The 15,634-nt window shown below is 43.6% G+C and overlaps 1 protein-coding gene across 10 annotated transcripts; it reads right to left on the bottom strand.

Moving 5' to 3' along the window:
• Positions 1 to 77: 77 nt before the first annotated feature.
• mtmr1a (myotubularin related protein 1a) lies at positions 78 to 11,851 on the bottom strand. 10 transcript variants are annotated; one of them, XM_026160793.1, is made up of 20 exons: positions 11,415 to 11,851; positions 10,015 to 10,120; positions 9,912 to 9,935; positions 8,815 to 8,838; positions 6,858 to 6,926; positions 6,299 to 6,386; positions 6,120 to 6,214; positions 5,938 to 6,045; positions 5,662 to 5,760; positions 5,297 to 5,380; positions 4,939 to 5,088; positions 4,366 to 4,554; positions 4,035 to 4,220; positions 3,778 to 3,936; positions 3,649 to 3,696; positions 1,901 to 1,993; positions 1,668 to 1,781; positions 1,552 to 1,595; positions 1,332 to 1,464; positions 78 to 622 (listed from the first exon to the last, which is right to left on the bottom strand). In XM_026160793.1, exons 1-20 carry the CDS (start codon positions 11,519 to 11,521, stop codon positions 461 to 463), a joined length of 2,082 nt encoding a protein of 693 aa, XP_026016578.1. In that variant the 5' UTR covers positions 11,522 to 11,851; the 3' UTR covers positions 78 to 460. The 10 variants fall into 10 exon arrangements, with proteins under 10 accessions (XP_026016578.1, XP_026016580.1, XP_026016585.1 ...); XM_026160795.1 differs by having other exon boundaries at positions 6,858 to 6,923; XM_026160800.1 differs by lacking the exon at positions 8,815 to 8,838.
• Positions 11,852 to 15,634: the final 3,783 nt, after the last annotated feature.

The raw sequence follows: 15,634 nt of genomic DNA, 5'->3' as shown, positions 1-15,634 counted from the left end.
CTCGTCAGAGTAGCAGAGCCCTAAAACAACAACACATCATATAAAAATCTGCACGTAGAGCCTTAAACCACAAGCTCTGAATAAGAATAACTTTTTATTTTTCATGCTTTGCATTCACATAATTAGTTTTAAGGTTGAACTGGTGCAACATCCACAGAGTGCAACAAGAAAATGAACCCAAATCACTTTATATTAACATGTTTTCTAACATGCTTTGGTTGAACAGTAGAAAAAATCCATGCTCTTGTGAAGTGCAATAAAAATAATATAAATATAGTTAACAGGACGCTTCAGTTAGGTCTAGTTTAAAACATTTTCTAAATGCTTTTTAATTTTACAAATATCTCGAGGAATTATTTTATTTTTCTCAAATGGAAATGTTGATAAAAATATCAGTCAATTAGTATTTTGGTGTAACTTTGTTAAAACACATAAAAGCAGTCATGTGTGGCCGTCCCTGTCAGACAGCCGTGTGCAGCGGGGTTCCTGCGGTGTGTGTCGGGGAGTGGTCCGAGGAGGACGACAAGGAGTGGGATGAAGCCTCTCTTTGCAGCTCCTCCACCCTCCTCTGGAGCTCTGCTCTCAGGATCAGCAGATCCTTCAGAGTCTGGTGCACTGGTACCTGAAACACAATCACAGCGTGAGGAGCTACAGTCTTTCTCCAGCAGTCCTCAGTAGACTCAGCTCGGCACAGCTGAGACTCTTACTGTGAGCTCTGTCTGAGTGTCTGCTGTTTGTGAGTGAACTCCTACACCACCAGGAGATAAGCAGCCAGAACTGAATAAAAAAGAAGATGTTTTCTTCTCTGTATTATAAAAAATAAGCTCCTTCGTCTGGGATTATTTGATCAAAATTTTATCTTCCCTTCTCTCATCAGGTCCCGTGTCCTGTGTCCCGGCATGACCAGGTGACTGAGAGCAGCTGTGTGGCTCAGCGTCCCGTGAACCCACTGCTCCACCCTCCCCTGCAGCTGAGCCACAAAAATAACATCCACAACTGCACCAAAGAGTAAAACAGTGAAATATAGAACTTAGACATTAGTTCTCTATCATATCGAGACTCCACTCTCCAGAGATTCTTACTCAGAGAACCAAGGTCACAATGTAACCGTACGGTCTCTGTTGCTCGGTTCCTGTTAGTACATGAATCAATAATTGATCAGCCCGCAACCCTGACAAGGAGAAGCAGAAGCGGGTGGATGGATGACTAAATCCATCACGAGAGCTTTCTTGTAGATCTTGTTTCTGTTACCTGTTGTTTTCTGGTAACATTTATCTGTGGTGAACATCTCAGCCCTAACCAGACTCCTTCACCAGCTACCACCAGCGTACCTGTGGCCTCATGCGTGGGTTCCAGCGGGCATAGTAACTGGTCCAAAGCTCCAGGTGTCTGGGCGAAACCAGCGGGTAGAGAACGTGGTTTTCATAGTCCACGTAGAAGGGGTTGGTGAAGTCCTCGGGCTGGCTGTCAGGTAACAGCATCAACCAGTCAAAACCTTTCAGTAATCTTGTCCACTCACGCTTAACATAACCAGTGAGGTCATTAACGTACCTGTTGATGTACGACCAGAGAGACACAGTCTTGGCTGGAACCTCCTGCACAAAACAAAGTTAGACTTTGAGCTGAAACAGCTTCTATGACCCTGTTGCATCAGGACACGAACATACCTGGTTGGCCCGCTCCTGTTCACTGCTGTAGAGGAATGTACCAAACAGACAGCTGTACAGATGGTCCAGCACGGTGATCAGGAAGAGCTCATTGAACTCAAAGGCTGCTGGGAACTGCGCTCAGAACGAGTCAGAGAAATGATGTAAATACGTACACACAAAGACATACATGCCAACTCCTGAAATCAAGAAACGAACACGATGTGCTGTTGAAGCCGGAGTCCAGGACCGACCTGTCGAGTCATCTGCCAGACGCAGTCGATAAACTGGACGAACAGAGGCGAGCGCTCTGAGTTAGCATGGTTCTCATCACCGTGGCCCACGCGCTTTAACACAGGGGGGAAAAAGTAGTTATAAGCATCTGTTCAGCCTGCCTGACGTCCTTTCAAATCTTCATATTTCTTACATCTGATATGTTTAATATGAAACTAGACTCCTGCATCATTTCTGAGCTTTTACACAGAAATATACAACGAGTCAAATGTATGGATGTTGTTCCTTTATTTTCATGAGTGTTTACACTGTAGATTCTCACTGAAGGCATCAGAACTATGAATGAACACATGACATTATGTAGTAACAAAAAAGTGTGAAATAACTCAGAACATGTTTGATATTTCAGGTTCTTCCAAACAGCCTTTGCTTTGAGTCCTGCTTTGCTCACTCTTGGCGTTCTCGCCATGAGCTTCATGAGATCGTCTCCTGAAACGGTTTCCAACAGTCTTGAAGGAGTTCCCAGAGATGCTGAGCACTTGTTGGTCCTTTTGCCTTCATTTCTGCATCGCACAAAGACACGGCAGGTGGAACCAAAGATCTCAGATTTGGACTCATCAGACCAAAGCACAGATGTCCTCTGGTCTAATGTCCACTCCTTGTGTTTCTCAGCAGCTGTTTGACCATAAAGGCCTGATTCACACAGTCTCCTCTGAACATGTAGAGATGTGTCTGCTACTGGAGCTCTGTGTGCATCTATCTGGGCTCTGATCTGAGCTGCTGTTAACTTGTGATTTCTGAGGCTGGTGACTCGGATGAATGTGTCCTCAGCAGCAGAGGGGACTCCTGCTCTTCCTTTCCTGGGGCGTCCTCGTGTGAGACAGTCTCATCGTGGTCTTGATGGTTTTGGTGACAGCACTTAGGGACACATTCAAAGTTTTAGCAGTTTTACAGCCTGACTGACCTTCAGTTCTTAAAGTAATGACAGGCTGTTGTTTCTCTCAGCTGATTGGTTCTTGCCATAATATGAATTCTAACAGTCGTCAAATATGGCTGCCAGCTGTGCACCAACCTGACTGCTGCACAACACACCTGATGGTCCCAACCTCATTAAGAAGGCAAGAAATTCAGCAAATGAGCCCTGACAGGCTCACCTGTGAGGGGAAACACGTCAGGTGACCCCATCATGAAGCTCACTGAGAGAAGGCCGAGGGTTTGCAGCGCTGCCAACAAAGCAAAGGCTGGAATCTAAAATATAAAACATATCAATTTTTCCTTTGCTCTGCATTTGCCGTTCAGTTTCCTGCCCTATTTTCAAATTATTAATTAGTATTATTAATTAATTTTGCAAACTATCGGACAGACTTCTAACTGTGGAGCTGGCGAGATAAAGAATGCCTAATGTTGAGTCGTATCATTTGCTTTCTCATATACAACTAAAAGCTTCTTCTGGCTGCTTCCTTAATAACAAGGCATGCATATTTAATATGGTGCAGATTTTTATGACAGATCTTCTCGTAAGTATTTCTCCTCCTGGACTCGGAATCTCTGCATGTGAAGCAAATGCATCACTGCATTACAGCACCTCTAACTTGTTTACATATGCAGCAACACTGGAGCGTGTACATGAAAAGCAAAGGCCCGTGAATGTACTTCATTCCAGGTAACTATGTAAATGACTGCATGTTGATGCCAGATTGTTATGTTGTTATGTAAAAAATAGGGACATAAAGCAAACCAACAAATAATATACGTAGCAGACTCTTACAGCAGCAAACTTGTGTCCAAAACTAATCCACTCCTTCTCCACTAAAACCTGCAAACACAAGCATATATATGTTTAGTACGTTACTACATGCAAAGATGAGGTCTGGAGTGTGTACTTGGTGTGTGTAACCTGGAAGCCTCTCAGTGTGCGATAATAACTGTCCAGCATCAGCATGGCCAGAGAGGTAAGCTGGGCTGTCCTGTCCCAGCCGTCGCTGCAGTGAACCACCACCGACGTCTTCCCAGACTCCAGCTTATCAGCTACCTTTGCTGCTCCTGCTAATAACAGCTAAACACAGCAGGGCCGTGTGCTTAAGATCTATTCTTTGCATAAGGAAACAGCTTGTTCCTTCTTTTATGTGGCTGGCGTGCGTTTGTGCAGTTTACCCGTATGTACTCCAGCCAGTGCGTCTGGTCGATAAAGGAGTGCCAGTGAGCTTCGTCTATGGTAGGATAAACGACATCCTTCATCTTCCTGAGAGACTCCCTCATCACATGAATGTTTGGAATTTCCAGGAAGTTTAGCTCTACATTGGGGTAGAAACTCTCGCTTTCATATCCTCCATCCTTTCCCTGCATGTGATGGAGGCAGCGGAGGCCAGGGCGGAGGAGTCCAAAAGAAAAAGAGAGATTTCCGTGTTAATAAGTGATGTAAGGGTGAGCAGTGATGAAGAAGCATGTCTCTATAGCAGTGTGGTTAAAACGCTCTGTGTTGCACCTTGTTGGTGATGGCCACGCTGCTCTGTCGGGCATCAAAGATGGTGAGCTTGTGGGACTGAGCGTTGGCGTCCATGATGATTTGGAGAAAGCGTTCGTCTTCTTTACAGCGACGGTCTGACGGCCCAACTAGCGGCTGGCTACAGCGTACGATGGTGGCCTGAGACTCCGGGTGGATCCAGGACAAGACCTGCAAGCAGGAAGAGCAAGACCAGTTCAAGCGAGCCAAACACACTGAGCACAGCATGAGGAAACAGCTCGGACAGAATCTAAACTAACATTCATTTTGTGTGTTCCCATAAATACTAAAGTTACAAAGCAAGATGTATGGCTAACTGACAAGTCATCAGCCAATGAACCTGCGAACATCACGGGAAGCTTGCAGCAGCCTATTGCAGCGTAACATCAGGGAGGTTTAGGGTCAGCTAATCCAGCCCTAGCTATATCTTTAATCTTAAAAGTAGAGACGCTGTCTGTCCCTCGAATCCAAACTGGGAGCCGGGAGCCTGAAGGCTCTGCCTCCCGTTCTACTCTGAGATAAAGAGCAAAGCCTCAGATCTGTGCTCAGACTGACCGGTATACGGTGCTTGGCTCTGAACACAGCCACTCGTTTGATGTCTTCATCTGTGATGTTGGTGGGGATGACCAGGATGGAAGGATACGTGTCACATAGCTCATAGGTGCTGTTTATCTTACTGATGGTCCAGCTCTCATTAGGAAGCCCCTGACAAAAGACATGCAAGCAGAGGACAGAAACAAAGTCTGGATAATGTAGAAAACAAATCTGATACACACGTAACTTGTTCACACATAAAATGTTCAGGATGCTGGAAAAGTAAGTGCTATTAAAAAAGAAACAGAGAAACATTTTGCAACAAATGAGGTTAACTGGCAACACGTCAGTCGTAGAGTAACGGCGCCCATGGAGTTACCTGACGTCTGTATTCTGCTGCTGGGTCATACACCTTCCAGCCGTCCACAGGAAACTGCTCTTTGTACAGGAAGGCAAACAAGGGCTGCCAGAGGAAGTCACAGTTACAGAATTAGTCATGCAGATGTGACAAACAGTAGTTTTTGCTATAACCGCCCTCACTCACGACCAGTTTGCCTTATGGGACCAACCAACAGCCTTCTACAGCTAACTGGCTAACTCCTCACTATCCTCCAACCTTTGCTCCTCTTTATCATTTTGTATGTTGGTGCATGCGTCTGCTATCTGTCACTGTATGTTGTGAGGCAGATCTGAGTGACACGTCAGTTAAAAGCAGTAAATACAGGACAAGAGAATCAAACTGACCAGACTGTGGGACAGAGGAAAGGCATGTTTGGTCAGCACCTCCACCACGTCCGGCTGGCTCTCCTCCATCTTATAGGCAAACCTGGGACTCCTCATGTCCTGAAGCATGAAGCAGGAAACTGCTCAATCAGCAGACTCGCCAAAATAAGACATTTGCACATTTTCTGGGTTTTTCTTTTATTGCTGTTAAATAAAAATGCCTATAAGATGTTAGATGACGTGTTTTAACACATGTAATCATGCATTTGTGTGACTGCTTGTGTATTAAAGCGGTACCTTGCAGACCAGCTCCAGTCCCTTGTTGTTCTCTCCTTGGTTGGGAACACTGATGGATTCGATCCTGCTGATGACTCCCAGGTTCACATCCAGAATGAAGGGAGAGTCCTGAATGGACACACTAACATGAACACACTGGTACAGATGGAGAGCGCTACAGCACTTCTAATAATCGAGCAGACCTTTTCCACACTGATGAAGTACAGCTTGTAGTCTGTGACGGTCAAAGTCCCAGTAACCAGACCGCTGAATGGACAAATGTACATCACATCCTTGACTGTAGGAAAAGGAAAGCGCCGATTACACAGGTGTATTTGTATGACTGGACAATACACATAGAGACTAGGAAGAATGAAGGTACCTGTAGTTTGGATGGTCTCTCCAGGGAGCAGAGGAACCTGGTTCTGGAACATTTTGACCTGTGCTCCGTATCTCAGACCTGGGAGGGTCTGCAAAGATCACAGATCACTCAGTGGGACCACTACACACCTGTTTTATGCTAGCTAGTACTTGCAGACACATCGTTATCAAGCCTGTAATGAAGAGGTATTTTGCTACTGTTGCAAAATAAACTCATCAGTGTTAGAACAATAATCCTTTTCTGCCGGAGGTTTTTCCTTCCCACTGTCGCCAAAGTGCTGTCGTGCTTGCTCATAGGGGGTCATATGATTGTTCAACAATACTGGTTTTAATGTTTTGTCTGATTCTTAATCAGGACCTGGCTACCACACACATTCTACATTTCCAAGAATACAAATCAGTAACATCTTTTATAAGACCCTCCCTGACTGTTGTACATGTCATTTTGCCAGGATAGCACAGCAGCACTAAGGGAAAGAAGAGTGAACGGAAAGGATGAAGCAGGCAGACCAACAGAGCGAGGAGCAAGAAAACTGAAGAAAAGTAAGAGACAGACTTGCCAAAGCATTGGAAGGATGCTCAGAGTCAATGTCTCCATGGTAACAAAGCCCTTCATCCTGTGAATCCTGCTGCAGGGAAAAGCCAGCATGAAGACAGTGAGACAAAGAGACAGAGAGAGATTATATAGTAAAAGGACACGCTTATAGACTGAAAGATGTAGTTGTTATGTGTTTGAAGATGTGACGACACAAGTGCATCACTCCCTTTGAGAGGGCGGTACAAAACAAAGTCTAGCTCGTGTGAAACAGATGAGCACAGAATTATTGGGTCGTCTATGGAAAATGTTTAAAGTAGGTTTGTCAAGTTTGTCAAGTGTTGTTAAACAGCAGGGAGTTTTTAACAGGGTTCCCAAACATCTGAGGTTTATATGATGGATGTGCACACTATGTCCCCTTTCACATAGAAGCAAAATAATTTCACAAAACCTACCAGAGTCAAAAATATTAGCTCCCCTGATGCTAATGTGGACTCGTTCGTTAGTGCTTTTCTAGTCTACGTGAGCACTCAAAGCATCCCTCGTTCACCAATCACGTTTTACCTCTGACAGATGCAATAAAGAGCAAGTTGGGGTTTAATAACATCGATCATGTTAAGCCGGCCGCCTGGAATCATTTTGCTGTTTCAGCTGTAAAAGTGTCCTAAAATCATCTGAGAGTTTTTGTCCCCTTTGTCAGGACGACTATTTCTTTCAACATCTGGTAGTTGTGTTGCTCTCCTGTAAACTATAAGAGTGTTATCAGGGATAATAAGAGAAAAACACAAATATTTGACAATTTATATTGAACGAGGCACTCAGAATGTACATGAATAAAAGATTTAGAACAGCCAAAAAGTATGAACTGTTAAACACTGAAAAACAACAAGTATGTGACCTTTGACCCTGTGGAGTGTATTTGGGCATCTCTTTTTTTTCTAAATAATTCCAGGCATTTTGGGCCCTGGTAGAGCTCCAGGAAGCACTTCCTGTCAAGCTTGAACCCCAGGCCTAACGACCCCACTCTGCTCCACCTGCGTGGTGGATGCACTTGGATGCACTTCCACCAGAACTTCCCGACCACAAACCACTTTTAAATCACATCTCAAAACTCATCTATTCAGAATTGCATACAGCCGCTCTGTCTTAGTCCATTTTTACTTGCTCAGCTTTTATACTTGCATGCTTGTGTTTTTCTTATTTACTTTATGTCTAAATGTTATTTTGGCATGTTTTTTATATTGTATTGTTGCGATTGTTCTTGTGCTATTGTAAGGTGACCTTGAGCCTCTTAAAGACACCTATAGATAAAATGTATTATTATTGTTATTATAAAAAACCAGACCTAGGTTTGCTCAGAAGCTTCACAGATCCATTCAGGATTCCTTCCACCCACTGGCATGATTCCCAGTTCCAGAAACACTGAATTATTCCCACAGCTTGATGCTCCCACCACTGTGATGGCCTTCACATGCAAACACTGTTTGGTAACTTTAATGTCCCCAATGGGAAATTGATTTGCAGCCAGTCCACTCATCAAACAACATCGAGTTACAAAAAAACCCCCCACTTTAATTAGATTTTCTTATTGAGGCGCTACAGTTTGTCTGGTTGGTTTCTTTCTCTGTTGCAGGGGAGTCAGTTTCATACTTAATTAAGAATGAAAAAAGAAAGATGAAGAAAAGCAGAGAGGGATAAAACAGGAAGTACAGTGAGCAGAGAGGAGCAGCAGCTCTGGTCTGTCTGCAGCAGGAGGCTGATTTGGTTACACACAGTAACAAACTGCTCAAATTTGCATCACATGCAATATTTATTCAGAGCACGTCCTAAAGCCGTTACAGGTATTCGTCTAATTTGAACATTTGCTGTATCACAAGAATCACAGTCAAGAGGCAGCTGTTGCTTTATCCCAGGCTACAGAACTCCTGTGTGTGTGCAGTACACTTGTGTTGTAAATGTGTTGAAAGGACAACAACTCTTACCCTGCGATTCAGCCTCTTGGACACCTGGAGGTTAAACACACCACATGGACATGAAATGGAAAGCACTAAGGTGACACTCTGGTTCAACCCAAAGGTTATCTTTAATGTGTGGCACATCAGTCTGTGTTTATAACAGAAGGATGCAAAGAGACAAGCGCGCAGAAGCAACCTCCAAACAATGAGCTTCAAAATTCAAGCAAAGACAACAAGTGACAAACAGCCGATACAAGTTCAGACAAGCTGCAGGAAAGCTGCGCTTCTAACTTTGTTCTAATGAAGTGAGCCTTAAATCGGAGGGTTTGATCTGACACAGTGGAGGTGAATTCACTACACACATTTCATTAGATGTGCACAGAGTGGTGTCTTTTTACATTCAGGAGCTATTTGTCATTTCACAGACAGTGTACATACCACAGTGGTGACAGTGAAGTCTGTGCTACTCTGGTTACATTTCTCAAGACTGTGATAAGTTCCTGGAAATGCAACTTTTCAAAGAAATAACACAACTAACACTGTTCAGCTCACAGTTCTCAGCAGCTATAAGCACAGAGTTTGGTTCCAATCTGGATTTCGGGAAGGAAAACTCCAGTTCTCTGAATATTGGTCAGCCTTATTGCTCAGGTGCAACGTAATAGCTGTAGAAGATGTAGTGAGGTGTTATCATGTTTTATTGTCAGCGTTTGCAAAGATCTAATGTTATACAACCAGGGGCCACAGTTTGGTCTCTCTCTGCAGGTCTAGTGTGATGTGTTACACTTGCAAACAATACAGCTAAACCCTGCTAAATAACAGATCTATATGAGCAGCATCGTCTAGTTAATAAAGCACATTGCATATAATGTGCAATACATAGAACATTACACCTCTGCCTGATCTGAGGTCTAACAGACAAAACTCAATATGAATGAGCCAAAATGCGCCTCACTACAGAGCGGTGGTTGCAGAGAGCAGGCCGCTGACAGACAGAAGCAGTCGATAACTTGCTCAGTAGCGTCCCTAAACATTGACAGCAGACTTTATCATTCATATGGACTTAACAGACAAAACTAGGCGCCCACACTCAAAGCAGCTCACATGGAGACGTCTCCGAGACTTACCATGAAGTCTGGTCTTCTCCCAGCCTATTAGTTACAGAATACACACGGATGAGAATCACTGCCAGCAGTGTGTGTGTCTGTGTGTGCTGTGTGTGTTATCTACCTTGATGTCCCTGCTCCCAATGTCTGGTTGGACTGATCCTGAGATCTGACTGGAGATTGTGGCTGCTATTAGCTGTTTACACCATTCTACGTGAGAACCTGTTGGACTGAACACAGAGTGAAACAGTGAACTGACGTATATTCGGCTATATTCACGTTTAACATCATCACTGTAAGATGCATGTGTTAAACAGATAAACATCCTCTGTCAGTGAGGACAATGTTCAGCTGACCACATGTTACAGATGAGAACGTTCCCCCAGCTCAAAGAGCAGAACCCCTGTGTAGTAACAATGTTATTAATGCATAACTAATATTATTTCAACTGCAAATGATGATTGCTAAGAAAACCAACACTGCCACTAAAAGCTGCCGGAAATGTTGCTGGACTGAGTCTGAGTGTGTCAGACTGACACCAGCCTGCAACTGTACGGGGTGCAGTTGCCAATTGTATGCAATCTGTCTCTGATATAAACTGCATTGTGACTTCAGTCAGTCCGAGTCAGACTTTTGTAGTATTCACAGAGTATTTTCATTTATTTAATAAAATGTTGATTTTTGGATGCAAAATTTGATGATACTTTGCTGTATGGATTTGTCTCCCACTCCTAAGCCAGACAGTACAACATCCTGTCCCTGAGCTTTGACAGCGGTTGTCTGAGTGATGGAGACATACGGTCGGTGTCCAGGACAGTCCTGAATATCAAGCCGAGAACAATATATCATATGAAGCTTGTCGGTGACAGAGGATAAGCCAGTGTCTCTGACAGACTCAGTCTGGATTGGAGCAGCTTTGTGGTGTGAATGTCTTGGAATGTTGAGGGGGAGGAGTTACGACTGTGTGACGCGTCCTCCAGTTTTAGTACTATAATGGGGGGATGATAAGCAGGCATCAGCATAAAGACTACATAAAGAACATGGTTCCTACCCAGCACAACACAACCCCACGTTTCAGTGTCGGCATTGTTTTAACAGGAGCAACATTGTAACATTTCTGTCACCACGTCATCTCTCCCTCAGGTGGCTGCGCCGCACGTCGCTTCCTCTGAGCGGCAGATACGGATGCGTAACTCGGCTGGGTGGCCATATTCCGCCTCATTCCTGTGCATTTCCTATATGCTGTGTTAATCACGTGACCGTATTATTTTGTCAGCTACTGTGTTGTATGTTGTGGTTCCAAATAACACTGAGATGAAATGCTAACACACTACATCCGTGATGAGTGTTTTGTCACGTTGGAAAGTTTGTCCCAAGCACTGGTCTGTGGATCGATGCCGAGATGAAGGTGTGAAGAAATACTACTAATATTTCATGTTGCTGGTGTTCAGTGGGAAAGCGAGACGAGCATAAGTAACAAGCTGGGCATCGACGTCACGTTTTCTCGTTAGCGAGCCTGCTTACCTGTCCAGGGTATCACCGGCTGCCGCGCCGCAAGTCGGCGAGCCCCACGGCTTTCTGTTCGCCCCTGCACCGTCCCCAGCGCCGGCACCTCCGGCCTGTTTCTCCATCTGTCACACGACTGCTTCGTTTCTGGGTCACCGGGGGGCGCAGATGGATGGTTTCCTCTGATACAGACAAGGGATGCGGATGAAACTAAAGCTCGGTGTAATTCCAGTGTCCGCTCCCAGCGGCTGTAATGGATCTTTAAGGACTCCGAACGGTGTAAAGAAACTAATCAGAGGCTCGACAGCGGATCTCACATGCAGTGGTTTCCTCTGCTTTGGTTGTTTGCACTTCCTCTTAGTCGCATCATTACCCGCAGCATTGTTGTTCGCAAACAGTGACGTCGCCACGGCTTCTACCAGTGCTAAGGATGCTGTTGCACGGTCTGACCGACAGGCGTCGCCATTTAGACAAAACTGCCACATCAGCGCAAGAAGAAGAAGAAGAAGTCAACACGGAACGAAGAAAAATGTAACGAGAGGATGTGGGTGTCAAACATGTTCATCAAATAATAACACAATACAAAAAACACACGAATAAATAAATAACCACATATTCTACCTTAAATTAACCTGTCTGAATTCACCACATTTAGGACTGCTGGTAGAAACGGGGGTAACTGCTTAAAGGATGTTTCATATAATCTTTAAATGCAGAAAAGTTGGAGCAACCGCAAAAAATCTACATCATTAAATAAAATATTACAACAAAATTCTATCACAGGTATTCTTCAAGACCAATAATAAGCATAGGATGCACTGATATAGCATGTATACAGCATATATATATAAAGAAAATATCTTCTTGAGTTTATTTTTTTTATTTATTTATTTTTTACAAAAACTCTAAGCTTTACTAACATCAACCTGAAAACTTCATCACCCTGATAATTATCAGTAATTGTCTTAAAATGAACTACTTTCTTTATGGGTAATAAATGAAATGACAATTAATTGGTTTTCACTTTTTCTCCACACTTGAAAAATCTATGAAATGATATTTTTTCCTTTTTTTACAGGAAGAGAAAAACATGCTTTTGTAACTGGTAATCTCGCGATTTTTTTTCTTTTTTTTTTTTCTTTTTTTTTTAAAAACACCTGTGCAGAGGAACAGGAACATAAGCAATCATAAATCAAAATCAATCATCAGCCTGGGCTGTCCTGGTGCCACGTGCACTTATGGACACCTCTATGTTCAAACATGGTGGTTGTTGCGTTTTACACAGAAGTCTGCTCAACAGAACACTGCTCCGGTTCACATCTGGCAGGCTGTTCACATCACTTCCCTCCAGGTGTCATTGCTGTTGTCCACATGAGTGTTGAAGTCTTCCATTAGGATGAAAGAGTCCCCAGGTGGAGCACTTTCCAGCACCCCACTCAGTGACTCCAAGAAGGCCGGGTACTCTGAACTGTTGTTCGGCACATAGGCGCAGACGACAGTTAGGACCTGTTTCCCGACCCGGAGGCGCAGGGAACAAACAGTTTTGTCCACCAGGAAAAACTCCAATGTACAGGCAGCAAGTCGAGGGGATACTAAACTATCCAGCTGAGCCCGCCACCTCTTACCAAGAGCAAGTCCAGCCCCTCTCCAGGAGACTGGTTCTGGAGCCCAAGGTATACGTTGAGGTAGACCGACTATATATAACCAGTACCTCTCAACCTCACGCACTAACTCAGGCTCCTTTCTCACCAGAGAGGTGACACTCCAATGTTTTACAGAGTATCTGTAGACAATGTAGAGTCTTTATAGACTCCTACAAAGACTTTTTTTTTTTTTTTTTTTTTTTAAATCCATCAGCCATCATCAAGCTGCTAAATACATATTTGGAGTGGATGTAGAGCAGGAGATAGAGCTAGTAGGTGACCTGCTGCTCTACATCCACTCCAAATATAATGTATTGAGCAGTTTGATGATGGCTGATGGATTTAAAAAAAAAATCAAAAAATCAGAGTGAAGGTTGGTGGTTCAATCTCTGGCAGATTTAATATGCATGCCAAAATCTCCTTGAGCGAGACACTAACCCCAAGTTGCTCTCTGATGCATCCATCAAAGTGTGAACATTAGATGAAGCAAGTTGTGTTTGAGTGCTCAGAGTAGAGAAGCGCTATAAAACAGACCACTGACCTTCCCTCAGTACGCAGTTAGTCAGAGAGCCTGCTGTGTTGTTGTTCTGACTGACGGTCGTGCAGGGGGCAGTGTTTTCTCCAGTAGGCTACATTCTTTTTGAAATATTTAAGTTACATTAACATTGTGTGACGCTTTGCTGAATTGTTATTTCTTTTTGACACCAATTTGTACAGTCAAGCACATAATTATTCATAGCCCTGGCAAATTTTGACTTAAAGTTACTTTTATTCAACCAGCAAAATGTTGTTTTGTTTTTTGACTGGAAATGACACAGGTGTCTCCCAAAAGATAAGACTATGTACAAAATGCATCATTGTGGGGAAAAAAAATTATAGATCTCAGCTTTTATTTACATTTGAGCAAAAGGTATCAAGTCCAGAATTATTCATACCCCTCTCAATAATCAATAGAAAAGCCTTTATTGGGTATTACTGCAATCAAACGCTTCCTATAATTGCAGAGCAGCGTTTTGCACGTCTCCACAGCTATTTTTGCGCATGCACCTTTAGCAATGAGCTCCACATCTTTCAGATTGGAAGGTCTTTTTACCATCACCCTGATCTTTCGCTCCCTCCACAGATTCTCAGTTGGATTGAAGTCAGGACTCTGGCTGGGTCACTGCAAAACATTAATGTTGTCTGCTAATCGTTTCTCAAGGCTGTCTGCCTTGAGTAATTGCCACTAGCAGAGCCCAGATTCACCAGAATGGCCTCGGTGGTGATCCTTGGATTCTTTTCACCTCTCTCACTGTCCTCCTGGCCAGCACAGGTGTCACTTTGGGCTTCCGACCGCGTCCTCTGAGATTTTCCACAGTGTGGAACATTTTGTACTTTTTAATAATTCTTTGCACTAGTGATGTGACGTTCTGTATCGAGGCTTCGAAGCGTGTGTCGAGTAATGGAGGGAGCGTTTCCGCGAAGCGCGTATCGAGGCTTGCTTCATTTATGGGAGGAGCTGAAAATGATGACGTCCGAAGCCTCGCTGCCCGGCTGTACCACGTGACTGGTTCAGGAAGCGGTTTGAACTTTGCCGCAAATAATCATTTTCCATACTGCCAGCATAAATATACACAGTATACTGCCATCACTACAATATACATGTTTTACACACTCCTTTTGTTGTTGACATTTACAGGCTGTGTGCAAAATGCCACACTCTTCAAATTCATGCCAACTAATATTTTTACGTCCAGTAGGTGTCCTAATAGAGCAAATGAAGCTTCAAGAAGCTTCGCGTTGGGGTGAACCAATTGGATGAAAAGCTTCAGTGCTTCATGGGGCTTCATCTGCCCATCACTACTTTGCACTGTAGCTGCTGGTCCTTTAAAACATTGAGATATAATGCCCCTGTAGCCTTTTCCTGACTTGTGAGCAGCCACAATGTGCATCTGCAGGTCCTCACTGAGCTCCTTCTGTTAACCATGACTGTCCACAAACCCACTGCAGAGAGCTGCTGCTTTTCACCTGCTGAGTTGATTAAAACAGCTGTTCCCAGTTAATCAGGGTAATTAGGATGCTTTAGAACAGCTTGGACTATTTGGACTGGTCCACAACTTTGGATTTTCCCAGAGACTGACAGTTTAATAATTCTGGACGTGACACTTTTTGCTCAAATGTAAATAAAAGCGGAGAAATGTTTTTTTTTTCCCACAAGAATGCCTTTTGTACATCATCTTGCTATCTTTTGGGAGACACTCGTGTCATTTCCAGTCAAAGAAGAACTTGCTGGTTAAATAATAGTAACTTTAAGTCAAAATGTGAATAATTATGGGCTTGACTGTGCATCCAAATGTAGCACAGCAAGCTGGAAGAACTTCACAGCATGTCTTTGGTTCAAACTGAAGACAAAGCCTGTCTGTGATTGTCCAGCTCAGCTGAAACAAACAAACAACCCTACATTTCTTTATTTCTACTCGTAATGCTTTTCTATGCTAGACTGTCACTGACTGTAAACACTGCAGAACAGCCTGAAGGATCTGGATGGATACAAATCTTTTTCTGTTATAGATAATATTTAGTATTTGTTGATGTAAACTGAACACACTGCAGTCA

Source organism: Astatotilapia calliptera, chromosome 3, assembly GCF_900246225.1.
Source record: "Astatotilapia calliptera chromosome 3, fAstCal1.2, whole genome shotgun sequence".
Lineage (NCBI taxonomy): Eukaryota > Metazoa > Chordata > Actinopteri > Cichliformes > Cichlidae > Astatotilapia > Astatotilapia calliptera.
The sequence above is the reverse complement of the archived record's forward strand: the minus strand, read 5'-3'. Positions and strand labels throughout refer to the sequence as shown.

Coding starts and splice junctions, on each gene's coding strand:
- mtmr1a (XM_026160793.1), bottom strand. CDS start 11,521: ATGGAGAAACAGGCCGGAGGTGCCGGCGCTGGGGACGGTGCAGGGGCG. Junction 5,089..5,296: donor CAGCAGAATACAGACGTCAG/GTAACTCCATGG, acceptor GTCTTTTGTCAG/GGGCTTCCTAATGAGAGCTG. Junction 3,697..3,777: donor GCACACTGAGAGGCTTCCAG/GTTACACACACC, acceptor TTGTGTTTGCAG/GTTTTAGTGGAGAAGGAGTG.